The sequence below is a fragment of the Capricornis sumatraensis genome, chromosome 13, assembly GCF_032405125.1.
Source record: "Capricornis sumatraensis isolate serow.1 chromosome 13, serow.2, whole genome shotgun sequence".
NCBI lineage: Eukaryota > Metazoa > Chordata > Mammalia > Artiodactyla > Bovidae > Capricornis > Capricornis sumatraensis.
Genome location: NC_091081.1, coordinates 31,078,328 through 31,091,857, shown reverse-complemented (window position 1 = coordinate 31,091,857; position 13,530 = coordinate 31,078,328). Strand labels below are relative to the sequence as shown.

Sequence of the window (13,530 nt, the reverse complement as noted above, 5' to 3'; positions counted from 1 at the left end):
AGCCTGCTCTCAACCTTCAGTTCTGCTCTAACATGCCAAAAATACCCAGTCATAATGCAATCCACAGAACTAACAGATATTCAACTCCTTAAATCTAATCTAAAATTGCTGTAATCACTACATTTTACTTAAAGGGGATAAAACCCAAAGAAGTTTTAAAATACTTTTACAAACAAAGATCTATTTAGAGAATACATGCTTATACATCAAGCAAGCTAATAGAGGAATTCCTTTTCCACAAACCCTTTCTCCCTTCTGAATCCATCTGCATGAAGTCAAACATCAAAGCTTCTAAAATCGACTTTGGCCAACTTTGTGGCCCTTGAGTCTTTTGTGGGACTAAACTAAACAAGAGCAAATAGAAACTGAAGCATATGAAGTGCAGAAGAGTGACCTTACTAGGTTATGCTTCTCATTAGGAAAAAAAGACTAACCGAAAATTCTTTTCATGAGTATAAGTTTCTACTTTTAAGTTCCTATTTCATTCCCAAATTTTAGATAAACAAATATGATGATACTTAATTTAGATAAAACTTAAGGGCAGACTGAAACCGAAAGGCACTCAGTCATGTCCAACTCTTTGCAACCCCGTGGAATATACAGTCCATGGGATTCTCCAGGTCAGAATACTGGAGTGGTAGCCTTTCCCTTCTCCAACCCAGGTCTCCCACATTGCAGGCGGATTCTTTACCAGCTGAGCCACAAGGAAAGCCTGAGAATACTGGAGTGGGGAGCCTCTCCCTTCTCCAGCAGATATTCCTGACCCAGGAATCGAATCGGGGTCTCCTGCATTGCTTGCAGGTGGATTCTTTACCAACTCAGCTATGAGGGAAGCCATGGCATTACAGAGGGCAGCCTGCCATTACAGAATTGGCACTGCCTGAGAAAAGGAGTCCAGAGACCAGGCTGCAGACCCGGCTCTCCCACTGATGATGAAGTGGCATCATCCTGAGCACGAAAATACTCCTGAATTCTCTGCCCTTTATGTTCTTGACTGTAGCATGACAGAGTAGGGCTGAAGGACTTCAAAGCCCTTTCCTGCTGTAAAATCCTAGGATTCAAATCTAAAAGGCTATTTGGAAAGAGGAACAAATTTATTCTAGGTGGATTAAGAGACCAACCTCCAAGCAGAAGCTGCAAAGATCAATTTTAACTAAGCAGTCATTCAAAAAATAACAGACTGCGTTTGTGAGCTAGTGAGGTTCTCTAACTGGAAAAGAGCAAACGAGGAGCAGAGCCACTGGACAGAGATGCGGAGGGGCACAGTGAGGAGCAGAGGGGAGGCCGGCCTGTGTGCGTGCCTGCCTCCACCCGCCAGGGCTTCTCTCCTCTGGAGACAGGCTGCAGACATGCATGAACTAGATAGCAGGGGGATGGCCACCTTGGCCTGTCTCCTGCGGCTGTTCCCAGAAGCAGCAGGAGAGGGTTACTGGCTGACACTACTACTATGTGGAAGCCTAGGTCTTTCTCTCTTTTTAAAGCTATGAAAATATACTTCTACTTAAAGTGAGCAACAGTAATTAGCTTCTGAAAACTAATTTAAGGGACTTTCCTGATGGTCCAGGGGCTAAGACTCCATGTTCCCAATGCAGGGGGCCTCGGTTCGATCCCTGGTAGGGAACTAGATCCCACATGCCACAGTTAAGACCTGGCGGAGCCATATGAATAAATCATCTTTAAAAAAAAAAACTAATTTAAAAAAGGAAAAATCTTTGCATCGGAAGCAGTGAAATAGCTCCTGAGACCCTGCAGCAGCTTTGCCTGGGCTGAGTGAAGACCAGGTTCTGAAACACCTCCTGTCTCCGCCTGAGCCACAGTCAGGATGGACGGGGGCCTGAGAGAATTCCAGAGTCCGGTCCCACTTGGTATGTTCAGTCAAATAACAGCCTGGTGTTCAGGCACGATGACAACATCCATTACTGGTATCTACACAGCCTTTGCTTCTCTGAAACCCCCAGTATAAAGGCAAAATACTAACCACATACGTCATGTACTGCTCTAGGTTCTACTCACGGTGACAAAGGCCACTGGGGGGAATATACCTTCCAACACGGCCTTCTTATGCGGCGGGGTAAACGCAAGTTAACTTAAAAAATAGCAAAAGGTAAGCAAAATATCTTCCTCAGTACAAATCACAGTACATGACTGTGCTGTATTAACATCTGGAGGAAAAACAGAAACCAACCTAAACGACCTCTAGTGACACGAAGTGTTTTCCCAGACTCTTCTCTAAGATGCCAGCATGGCTGTAAGGCCACCAAACCATCTCAGGCGTGCATCATCAATCGTCCTTGTTCCCACCTTCCCAATATGTACACTGTTTGGATACATACGGCTTTGAAGATTTCAACTGCTCTTCCACATTTCCGGATTTGTAATCAATCACATCGTCTGCCCCAAGCTTCCTCACAAGTTCACTGGCATCCTGGGAGCAGACTGCTGTCACGTGAGCATCCCATGCTTTCATTACCTGCCCAAAAAGGAAAGAAAAAGGGGAGGGGGGCAGAAAAACTGCATTAAACAAAAAAATAGTTGGCACCACATGATATACATACATCAGCTTAATCTCTAGACAATTCTAAGTGCTTTGTCTTAACAAGAACTACAGGAAGCCATCTGCCAGAGGCTAGTAAAAATGATTAAATTTTTGCTCACAAAGAAAGATCCAAGAAACAGATCTCATTTTCCCTGGACGAGACAGTGAGTCACCTTAATTTCGTGAAGTTATAACCAATTCATTTAAAGAAGGGCTCAGAATCTCACCAGCATCAGAAAAGACAAAAGTTGATGACCTTAAGCTTAGCATTTTCATTGATGACAAAGGTAACGGGGAAAAACACAATGTCCTCAGAAAATAACTATTTCAAATGTATCCAGAACATAAAAACACAACATCACTTCATTTGCGTTTCCAGTAAGGATAACCTTGAATCAGACAACTGCATCAAAGCAATCAGGTACTGGGTAATAAGTGAAAGGGCTCTTAAAAATAGGGGAAGAAAATGTGGCCATTTTACTTCCAAAACATGGATCAGGTCCTCTCCTTTGGAGTAAAAAGACCTTAAATAAATGGTTTGTGGGATTTAAAATGCAGATACTTTATGTTTTACAATAACTAGACAAATAAAAAGAAGGATTCAGGATTAAGTATCCAGAAAGCCTCATGCTCCAAAATTGCTGTCATTCTTTCCTACAATGGCAATTCCATACAATTAAAAGGGAGCCATTATCAGCAAAAATCTGAGAACAGTTACTTGGTGTTCACTGAGAAATTTTCAAATGGACAGTTATAGGTCGTAACGAATTCGCTGTTTTCTCATTCCTGTCCTCAGTATCAATTTCCCAAGCTTCTTTGATAAAAATTGTAGAGGTTCATTAGAATAAGCAAGATCCCTGTTCTGATCACTACTGAAACCCCACTCAGTGATACACACACAAAGGCTGGAGATCTGTTCGCTACAAAAAAATAAAGGATTTTAAAACTATTCATAATCTTATCTAATTTCTCACTTTCAAAAAGTAATATCAACCAAGGAATACACCCTGGAAATCTGAGGAGGAATTAAAACATTTAAGCTGACATCAAATATGATATTTTATGTTTATGGGCCACAAACAGAGAGACAATTGAGTATAATGACATGTTGCTTTCAACACTGAGTCCTAAACTCAGCTCAAATATGTGAAGAATGCAATCCAAGGTGAACATCCAGTATCTATAGAAAAAAGAAACTGTCGAGAAAAAAGGAAATTGTGTTCTAAGCACCAATATTTACTTTGTGCTTCTCTTAAACAGTATTAAATACTCAGAATTTGTCACATCTTGAGAAGTTCAACTAATTTTTTTTCCCAGATTTCTAGATTTTCCTCTCTTACTTAGAACTATCTACTATCACTGCTGTTGTTGACGTTTAGTCGCTTCGTCATGTCTGACTCTCTTGCAAACCCGTGGACTGTAGCCCCCCAGGCTCCTCTGTCCATGGGATTCTCCAGGCAAGAATACTGGAGTGGGCTGCCATTTCCTCCTCCAGGGCATCTTCCCATCTACTATCACTGCACACTACTGGAAGGTTTTAAAGCAGCTTTAGATTGAAAAACAATTTTATGTAAACTGTTAGAAATAAGAAGAAGAAATAATACAACCCAAGTACAGGAGACGTCTATAAGGCAGACAGCACTCCAACAGGGACAGCAAGCTGGCAGTCACTCCAAGAGCTCTACACCGTGCCCTCTCCCTCCCAAAAGTCATCATCACCCTGATACTTGGAGTAAATCACCTCCTTGCATTAAAAAAAAAAAGGCTTTATCATCCAAATATATATTTCCTAGATACTACAGTTTGGTCTTGTGCATTTTAAAAGCATGATGTACTATTTTTTTTTTTTTTTTAAACTATAGGCTCCTCTTCTATCCCCCCTTCGCTTAAAATTTATCTGCGAAAGAATCTAGGCCACATACCCTGAAGAGATTTTCCCTGGAAACTCTGGAATTTCTGCCTGCACACCTGGGACAGTTCTACTTACTACTCTGTCCTCTGTTTCCTGTTTATATCCTTTTAGCAATATTAAGAACAGCGTCTGCAAATTATAGAAGGCTGAGCGTGTCTGCTTGTTCCTCTTTTTATTAAATCTCAGTGGTTGCTGGTGGGTGCAAACCGGTGCTATTCTCCCTCTCCTGTTTTCACTTAGTAGCTGGAATACTTTTATAAAGAAACACCTCTCCTTATATACTACTTTGTTTATTCAGGTGTACAATTCATATAGAAAGGGCAATAATTGTTTCCTTGTATTAGTTTATAAAATAACATTGGTTTCCTATCCTCTTCCAAGTGACCACTTTTTTAAAGATATCATGAATGCATTTAAGTCATGGATTTTAAAATATTTGGAAGCTTTCATTCTTTTGTAACTATCATGACTATTTCTGAAGCTCAAATTGTCTTCTTTGATAACCTTTAGGAATTTCTTCAAGTTGGCTGCTGAGTCTTTTTGACATGACTCGACCAGTCTTTACTAACTTCTCTGCTATTTTATATATTCTATGCTCATTCTTGTATGTTTCATGCCATAGATCTGGAATCTGCCATTACTCCAAGGCCCTGAATTTTTGTGTGCTTGTGAGCAATGATATTTCAAGAGACAGTTTTGCATATACACATACACAAAATAGCTCTTGAGTTCATTTCGATACTTCCAATTCAAACTCCAGACTCTAAAGTTTTTACTTCACCTGTATTACATCTGTATCTTCTTTCTTGCACCACTAAAATCTTGATGGTCAAAGACAAAGGGGATTACAGAATTTAAATATGCCATTAATACCCAACTGTTCCATTGTATGTTACACATATACCAGTCTCTGAATAACAGTACTAAAATCATCCCCAATATGATCAATGAAAGCATTCAAATAATTTTAAATATGCTTTCCCACTATTCCTTTTTAAAAACAGTTGTCCTGCTTACTTTGTCAGAGTCACACACTGTACTCTCTAAGCTCTCACGAAGTTTTAGTTCTACAGACGACTGTATATTTAACATTTACCACCAGTCCTTAGGGTTATGTCTCTCTAGCCGTTTTAGTTTTCAGAAGCTCATTTTCTAGTATATTTCTCAGAAAGAGATCAGAAGAACATACTCCTCAAGTTCTTGCATGTTATTAACAGTTCGCATATGTCCTTTAGTATACAGAGGCCAGTTTCGCTGTATATAAAATTTTAGCATATTCTTTCTCAAGTGTCTTAAATGTTACTCTAACTCCAGTCCCAGCATTTAAGCACTGTTATCAAAAAGTTCTGATAACCTAATTTTACTCATATGTCACATTCTTTTATTTTAAAGATGTCCCAAAGTTTTTTTTATTTTTCTCCTTTTCTTTAAAGGCCAGTAATTTTGCTAGTTTCCTTGATACTGCTCATTCTGGGTCCATGTTCTTTAGTAAGCACTCCAGTCATTTAATATGTAATTTCAAATCATTTAACTTCAGGGAAGTGGGGAAGTTTCTTGAATTATGGGTTTCAGCATTTGTTTTATTCCCTGGTTTTGGTTTTCCTCATCAGAGACGCTTATTGATACAGCAGTTTTCTTTCCTATCTTCAATAGATGACGCTTTTCTCTTGACTCTGTCTTTATCTCTTCCTTTCTTTGCAATTTACAATTTTTCCTTTACACACTGTTTCTACTGCTGTGCTGCTGTGGCTTAGTCTAAAGTCATGTCCGACTTTCTGTGACCCCATGGACTTTAGCCCGCTAGGCTCCTCTGCCCATGGGATTTTCCAGGCAAGAATACGGCACTACGTGTTGTGCTCGAGTTCCTACTAGTTTGAAAAGTGAAAGTTGCTCAGTTGGGTCTGACTCTCCGTGACCCCATGGACTGTAGCCTGCCAGGCTCCTCTGTCCATGGAATTCTCCAGGCAAGAATACTGGAGTGGTTAGCCATTCCCTTTTCCAGAGGATCTTCCTGACCCAAGGATCGAACTCAGGTCTCCTGCATTGTAGGCAGTTTCTTTACTGTCTGAACCACCAGGGAAGCCCTCCTTCTAGTTTAGTCTTTTGTTATTTCTCTTTACTTTATTTCTGAGTTTTTCCAATTCTGATTTTTTTTATTCATGTCTTTGTATTTTTAATGTTCTTTTTAGCTTGTTTTGAAATTCTGGGGTTCATTTTGATGTTTTCTCATGTGTTTTCCTTGTCTGTAGATACATTATTCTTCTTTCTATTATTCTTCATTCTTTCTTTATTATTCTTCATTCTTTCTCTTTCTGTCAATAACTTTGTATGGGATTTAACCTTGATATTTTCCTATTAATCAATTGTTTAATCTTATTTAAATGTTTTTATTGTGAAACATAACACAGAGAGAAAAGTGTGTGGAATATAAATGTACGGCTTAACAAATTATTACAAAGCAAACACTATCTTAAGCATTGTTCAAGATTAAGAACTAGAATATCTCACCTCCCCCTCCCAATCAAAACCGTCCTCATTCCCTGAGAAGCAGTAACAACTATCAGGACTTTTACATAAGCCTCCCCTCACCTATTAAAAAAAAAGCTTTTCTATCTAGATGAGCATCCTTAGACACTAGTTTAGTTTTACTTGTTCTTGAGTATCATTAAATGGAATCGTATAAGTTATACTCTTGTTTCTGACTTCCTTCTACTTGTTCAATTCATCTACTACATTGTACACAACTGCAGTTTGCTTTTTTAAGATTTTTTTGATGAGGACAACTTTTAAAGTCTTTATTGAATTTGTTACAATATTGTTTTTGTTTTATGTTTACGGTTTTTGGGACACGATGTATGTAGGATCTTAGTTCCCTGACCAGGGATCAAACCTGCATCCCCTGCATTGGAAGGCAGACACCTGGAACACCAGGGAAGTCCCCAGTAGTCTGTTTTCACGGCTGTGTAATAATCCAAACATAAGAATATACTGCAGTTCACTTTCCCAGTTTGCCTGGAGAAGGAAATGGCAACCCACTCCAGTACTCTTGCCTGGAAAATCCTGTGGATGGAGGAACCTGGTAGGCTATGGTCCATGGGGTCACAAAGAGTCGGACACGACTGAGTGACTTCACTTTTCAGTTCCCATTTTGGGCTTCCCTTGTGGCTAAGCTGGTAAAGAATCTGCCTGCAATGTGAGGGACCTGGGTTAGATCCCTGGGTTGGGAAGATTCCTTGGAGAAAGGAAAGGCTACCCACTCCAGCATTCTGGCCTGGAAAATTCCATGGACTCTCCATGGGGTCACAAAGAGTCAGACATGACTGAGCAACTTTCACTCACTTTCCCATTTTACTGTTGATGGCCAGTTAGGGGATAAATACCTGGGACATATCTGGAGGATATTCTGGGACATATCTTTTGGTGAACATGCATGTACAGTTGACTCTCTGTATCCAAGAACTCCACATCACTGAATTCAATCAACCAGGGATTGAAAAAATTCAGGAAAAAAACTGTCAAAAAGCAAAACCTGAATCAACAGCACACGATTTACATAGCATTTACATTGTTTTAGGTAATGTAAGTAATCTAAAGAAGATTTAAATTATACAACAGGATGTGTGTAGGACTTTTATGCCATTTTATCTGGGCTTCCCAGGCGGCGCTAGTGGTAAAGAACGCGCCTACAAATGCCGCAGACAGAGGAGGCTCAGGTTCAATCCCTGGGTCAGGAAGATCCCCGGAGGAGGGCGTGCAACGCACTCCAGTATTCTTGCCTGAAAAATCCCACGGACAGACGAGCCTAGCAGGCTACAGTCCACGGGGTTGCAAAGAGTTTGCATACTTCACGCCATTTTATGAAAGGGACTTGAGCACCCATGGATTCTGGCATCCAAGCATGTCCTGGAACAAATGCGAGTTTGGCATACTGAGGGATGACTGCAAAGTACATTCATATTTTGTTAGGCCGTCACAGGGCAATTTAAATTCATAATTAGTAGATATAGCCAAATTATTTTCCAAACTAGTTATACTAATTACACTTTAACCAGCAGGACGTGGTATTTCTCTTTTTCTCCCATCCTCCCTCCCTCTTTTCCTTTCTTCCATATTAATTCACATTTACTGACAATCTATGGATTAGGCACTGGGTATCTGCCTTAAGTCTGTTTGAGCTACTATAACAACATAGACTGGGTACCTTATAAACAACAAACATGTACGCCTCACAGTTCTGGAGGCTGAAGTCCAAGATCAGGGTGTCAGCGCCTAGGTGTGTTCCGAGCCCTCTTCCTGTTTCGCGGCCTGTGGCTTCTGTGTCCTCGCATGGGGAAGGGCTCAGGAGCTCTGCTGGCCTCGTTCATGAGGCTTTAATACCATTCGCGAGTGCTCCACCCTCATGACCTGACCACTTCCCAAAGGCCTCAATACTATCACTATGGGCATCAGGGCTTCAAAACATGAATTTCAGAGGAGCACAAACACTCAGGCCACAGCAGTATCTAAAGGTGAATTAAGATGAATAAAGGTGTGCATTTCCCGGGGGTCCTCTCCATCTCCGTTTCTTCCCCCAGCCACTAGCAGCCGCTAATCTGTTTTCTGTCTCTAAGGATTTGCCTCTTCTGGACACAATGTAAATGGAATCATACAAAATGTGACCTTTTCTGTCTGGATTCTTTCACTTAGCATCATGTTTTGAAGGTTTATCTATGTTGTATCATGAATCAGAATTTCATTCCTTTTGATGGCTGAGTAACATTCCCTTGTGTATACATACACCACATTTTGTTTTTCCACTCATTAGGTTATAGACACTACCGTTGTTTCTGTTTCTTTGACTATTATGAACACTGATGTTGCAAATGAAAATTTGTATGTCAGTTTTTGCTTGAACATAGATTTTCATTTCTCTCAAGTATACACCTAGGAATGGAACTGCTGGATCACAGGTAATTCTAAGTTTAATACAGAATTAAGAATTTTAAGAAACTGCCAAATTGTTTTCCACTGTGGCGGCATCACTTTACATTCCCACTAGCACTATATAAGGGTTTCAATTTCTTTACATGCTTGCCAACACTGCTATTTGCATTTTTTTAATAGCCATCCTAGAAGGTGTGAAGTGCTACCTCACTGTCGTCTTTTTTTCAAACTGAAATATAGTTGATTTACAATGTTGTGTTAATTTCAGGTATTCAGGGTTTTGTGGGTTTTTTTGCATACTATATTCCATTATAAGTTATTAGGTATAATTCCCTGTGCTATACAGTAAATCCTTGTTGCTTATGTATTTTATGTATAGTCAGTCAGTCAGTTCAGTCGCTCAGTCGTGTCTGACTCTGTGACCCCATGAACCACAGCACGCCAGGCCTCCCTGTCCATCACCAACTCCCGGAGTTCACTCAGATTCACATCCATTGAGTCCGTGATGCCATCCAGCCATCTCATCCTCTGTCATCCCCTTCTCCTCCTGCCCCCAATCCCTCCCAGCATCAGAGTCTTTTCCAATGAGTTAACTCTTCCTATGAGGTGGCCAAAGTACTGGAGTTTCAGCTTTAGCATCATTCCTTCCAAAGAAATCCCAGGGCTGATCTCCTTCAGAATGGACTGGTTGGATCTCCTTGCAGTCCAAGGGACCCTCAAGAGTCTTCTCCAACACCACAGTTCAAAAGCATCAATTCTTCGGCGCTCAGCCTTCTTCACAGTTCAACTCTCACATCCATACATGACCACTGGAAAAACCATAGCCTTGACTAGACGGAACTTTGTTGACAAAGTATTCTCTCTGCTTTTCAATATACTATCTAGGTTGGTCATAACTTTGCTTCCAAGGAGTAAGCGTCTTTTAATTTCATGGCTGCAGTCACCATCTGCAGTGATTTTGGAGCCCAAAAAAATAAAGTCTGACACTGTTTCCACTGTCCTCCCATCTGTATCTATTGACTCCATAGTCTTAATCTGTCCCTCCCCGCCTCTTCCCTTTGGTAACCATGTTTGGTTTCTATGTCTTTGACTCTGTTTCTGTTTTGTATATAGATTCATTTGTATTATATTTTTTTAGATTTCATATAAATGATATCATATAGTATTTATCCTTCTCTGACTTATTTCACTAAGCATAATTTCTTTAGGTCCATCCATGTTGCTACAAATAGCAACACAGCTAGTAATATGCATTTTGTGTGTGGGGGGCTGTATATACAGATACATAGACACAGACACACATAAATACCACATCCCCTTAAGTCAATCATTCACTGTGGTTTTGATTTGCATTTCCCTAATGACGAATGATGTTAAACACTTTTTCATGGGCTTGCTGCCCATTTTTAGATTTTCTTTCAAGAAGTGTCTACTCAAGTCCTTTGCTAATATTTTAACTGGGTTGTCTTTCTGTTGTTGAGCTGTTAAGAGTTCTTTACATATTCTGTATAGTGTATCCATATTAGATAAATGATTTGTAAATATCTGCTCTCATTCTGTGTGCTTTTTACTTTCTTGATAGTATCCTTTGATGCACAGAAGTTTTAGATTTAATGAAGTCCAATCCATCTGATTCCTTTCTCCTTTCACTTGTGCTCTTGGCGTCATATCTAAGAATCTATTGCCAAATCCAAGGCATGAAGATTTACTCCCATGTTTTCTTATAAGTTCTATGGTTTTAGCTCTTATATTTAGGTCTTTGACCCGGCTTGAACTAGTTTTCACATAGGATGTGAAATGGGGTCCAACTTCATCCTTTTATATGTGGATATCTAGTTGCCTCAGTACCCTTCATTGAAAAGACTGTTCTTTCCCCTGTTTAACTGTCTTGTCACCCTAGTCAAAAATCAACTGGTCATAGATATACTGGTTTACTTCTGGAGGTTCAATTCTATTTCACTGATCTATATATCTAACTTTATGAAAATACTTTTTTTTTTTTTGCTTTTAATACATATATATTTTTTATTGTAGTTCTTTTTTTTTCCCTATTTTTTTTTTTTTAACACCAAAAACATTTTTGGGGTAAAGCCAATCCAGTGCCACTGTTCTGACTTCTATAGTTTCATAACTAAGTTTTAAAACTGAGAAGTGTGTGTCCTCCAGTTTTGTCCTTTTTTGCCAAGACTGTTTGGCATCTTGGGGTCCCTTGAAATTCCACATGATTTTAGATTCCACTTGCCCATTTATGCAAAAAAAAAAAAAAAAAAGGCAGCTGCTATTCTGATAAGATTGCATTGATTCTGTAGATATGAGTTCTACCATCTCTACACAACATTTTGTCTATTGCATGTCTTATATATATATTTTAGAACTAGCTTATCAATTTCTGCTGCTGCTGCTAAGTCACTTCAGTCGTGTCCGACTCTGTGCGACCCCAGAGATGGCAGCCAACCAGGCTCCGCCGTCCTTGGGATTCTCCAGGCAAGAACACTGGAGTGGGTTGCCATTTCCTTCTCCAATGCATGAAAGTGAGAAGTGAAAGTGAAGTCACTCAGTCGTGTCTGACTCTTAGTGACCCCATGGACTGCAGCCTACTAGGCTACTCTGTCCATAGGATTTTCCAGGCAAGAGTACTGGAGTGGGTTGCCATTGCCTTAACTGCAAACCTCAATCCATTTTCACTTGCCCATGGTCTTCCTCCCTGAAAGCTTTCCTCCGTTTGTTATACAGGATGTCTACAAAACTAATTCATATATTAAACCACTGGAAAGGTTAATGCTTCCTTCTACCTTAGAAAATTTCCTTTATCACACTGAATGTAATTTCTCTCAGCTTTCAAGAAAAAGTAATCCACAATATATAAATTTTTTAATTTATGAAAATAACAATCTTCCTAGTCAAAAGATAAATTGTCTTACCTGTATAGCAAAAGTACCAACTCCACCTGAAGCGCCCAGGATTAAAACACTGCAACACAAAAGAAACTATCATGAAGATACTAAGCCAACAGAACTGAATAAACAAACAAGATGTTTTCAACATGTAACTGGCTCAAAGATAATCCCCAAAGCAAACATTCAGCTTCCCAAGATTCTATTACACAAGATTTTTATTTATCAGGTTCACCAAGAATCCATAAATGCTTAAAGTTAGACATACTATGAACTCTTTACCAAGAATACAAAATATCAAATACACCAATGATTTGTATTTTTAAAGTAGCTCAGATGGTTGTTGGTAACATTTGCCTTATAATTTTTCTAGGCTTAAATTACTATAGCTTTCTTTCTAAGAGCAAGCTTTGGGATCCTTTTCAGTGTGCTACAGAATATTCAGTTGCTCTCTAAGAAAAATCACATTCCTGACCACATTCTTGCCAAAGTGGAATAAACGTCTTTTGTTCAGACAAGTCCCATCACGCTCACCAGGTTTCATAAAGGGAAACCAATCTTATCTTCAGTTTGGTTTCTGGTTAAAGCAGATGAATCTGTTTTATCAGTGCAAACACGCTTGTGCTCCAGGTTTTCGCCGTGTTCGCTTACTGTGTGTAGTCTTCCTGCCTCTCCAGATCAAGGGTGTGCAGCCTGGGGTTTGTGGATGAGTGCCGCTGAGGGCTGTGAGGGTGTGAACCCCCTGAAACTGTGAACTGACTCAAATAATATGCAAAGTTTGGTAAGACCATGCCTAAGTGCATTGGGGAGAAGGGGGATCCATCAGACTTATCACCAAGTTCCCAAAGAAGGTACAATTCAAAAGAGACTCACTAGTAAAGAATCACTGCTTTACATATTCTTACATTTCATTCTTGAATTAAGCTAGAGCCCCAGTGAACTCCCTTCCTCTGACTACAGAGATTCAAGTCCTCAGAAAACTGTAATGAATTGCACTTTGGTGTTCTGTTACCCGTCTAGGCTGAGAGACATTATAAAAAGTTACTATTTGATATCTGATACTGCATTAGCTAAGGGGATACTGTTGAGAGAATTCATGAGAATTGTGGAATGCCATATGGAGTGCCCACCAGGGGAAAAAAAAAAAAAACATTTTTCTGAAGACTAAGTTGTAACTGCAGGCTGTGGGTCCCTCTTTGACTCAGCTGTTGGAAAGCACAGGGAACTCTGTCACCTACCTTAAGTAGGGACACCCGATCTTGAAA

The 13,530-nt window shown here is 39.8% G+C and overlaps 1 protein-coding gene across 1 annotated transcript in view; it reads right to left on the bottom strand.

Moving 5' to 3' along the window:
• Window positions 1-13,530, bottom strand: part of RTN4IP1 (reticulon 4 interacting protein 1) — a 52,349-nt gene that overhangs the window by 11,409 nt on the left and 27,410 nt on the right. The window contains exons 5-6 of the mRNA XM_068985337.1: window positions 12,293-12,341; window positions 2,334-2,470 (exon numbers count right to left, since the gene is read on the bottom strand). Coding sequence (XP_068841438.1) covers window positions 2,334-2,470; window positions 12,293-12,341 — 186 coding nt within the window. The remainder of the gene's footprint in view (window positions 1-2,333; window positions 2,471-12,292; window positions 12,342-13,530) is intronic.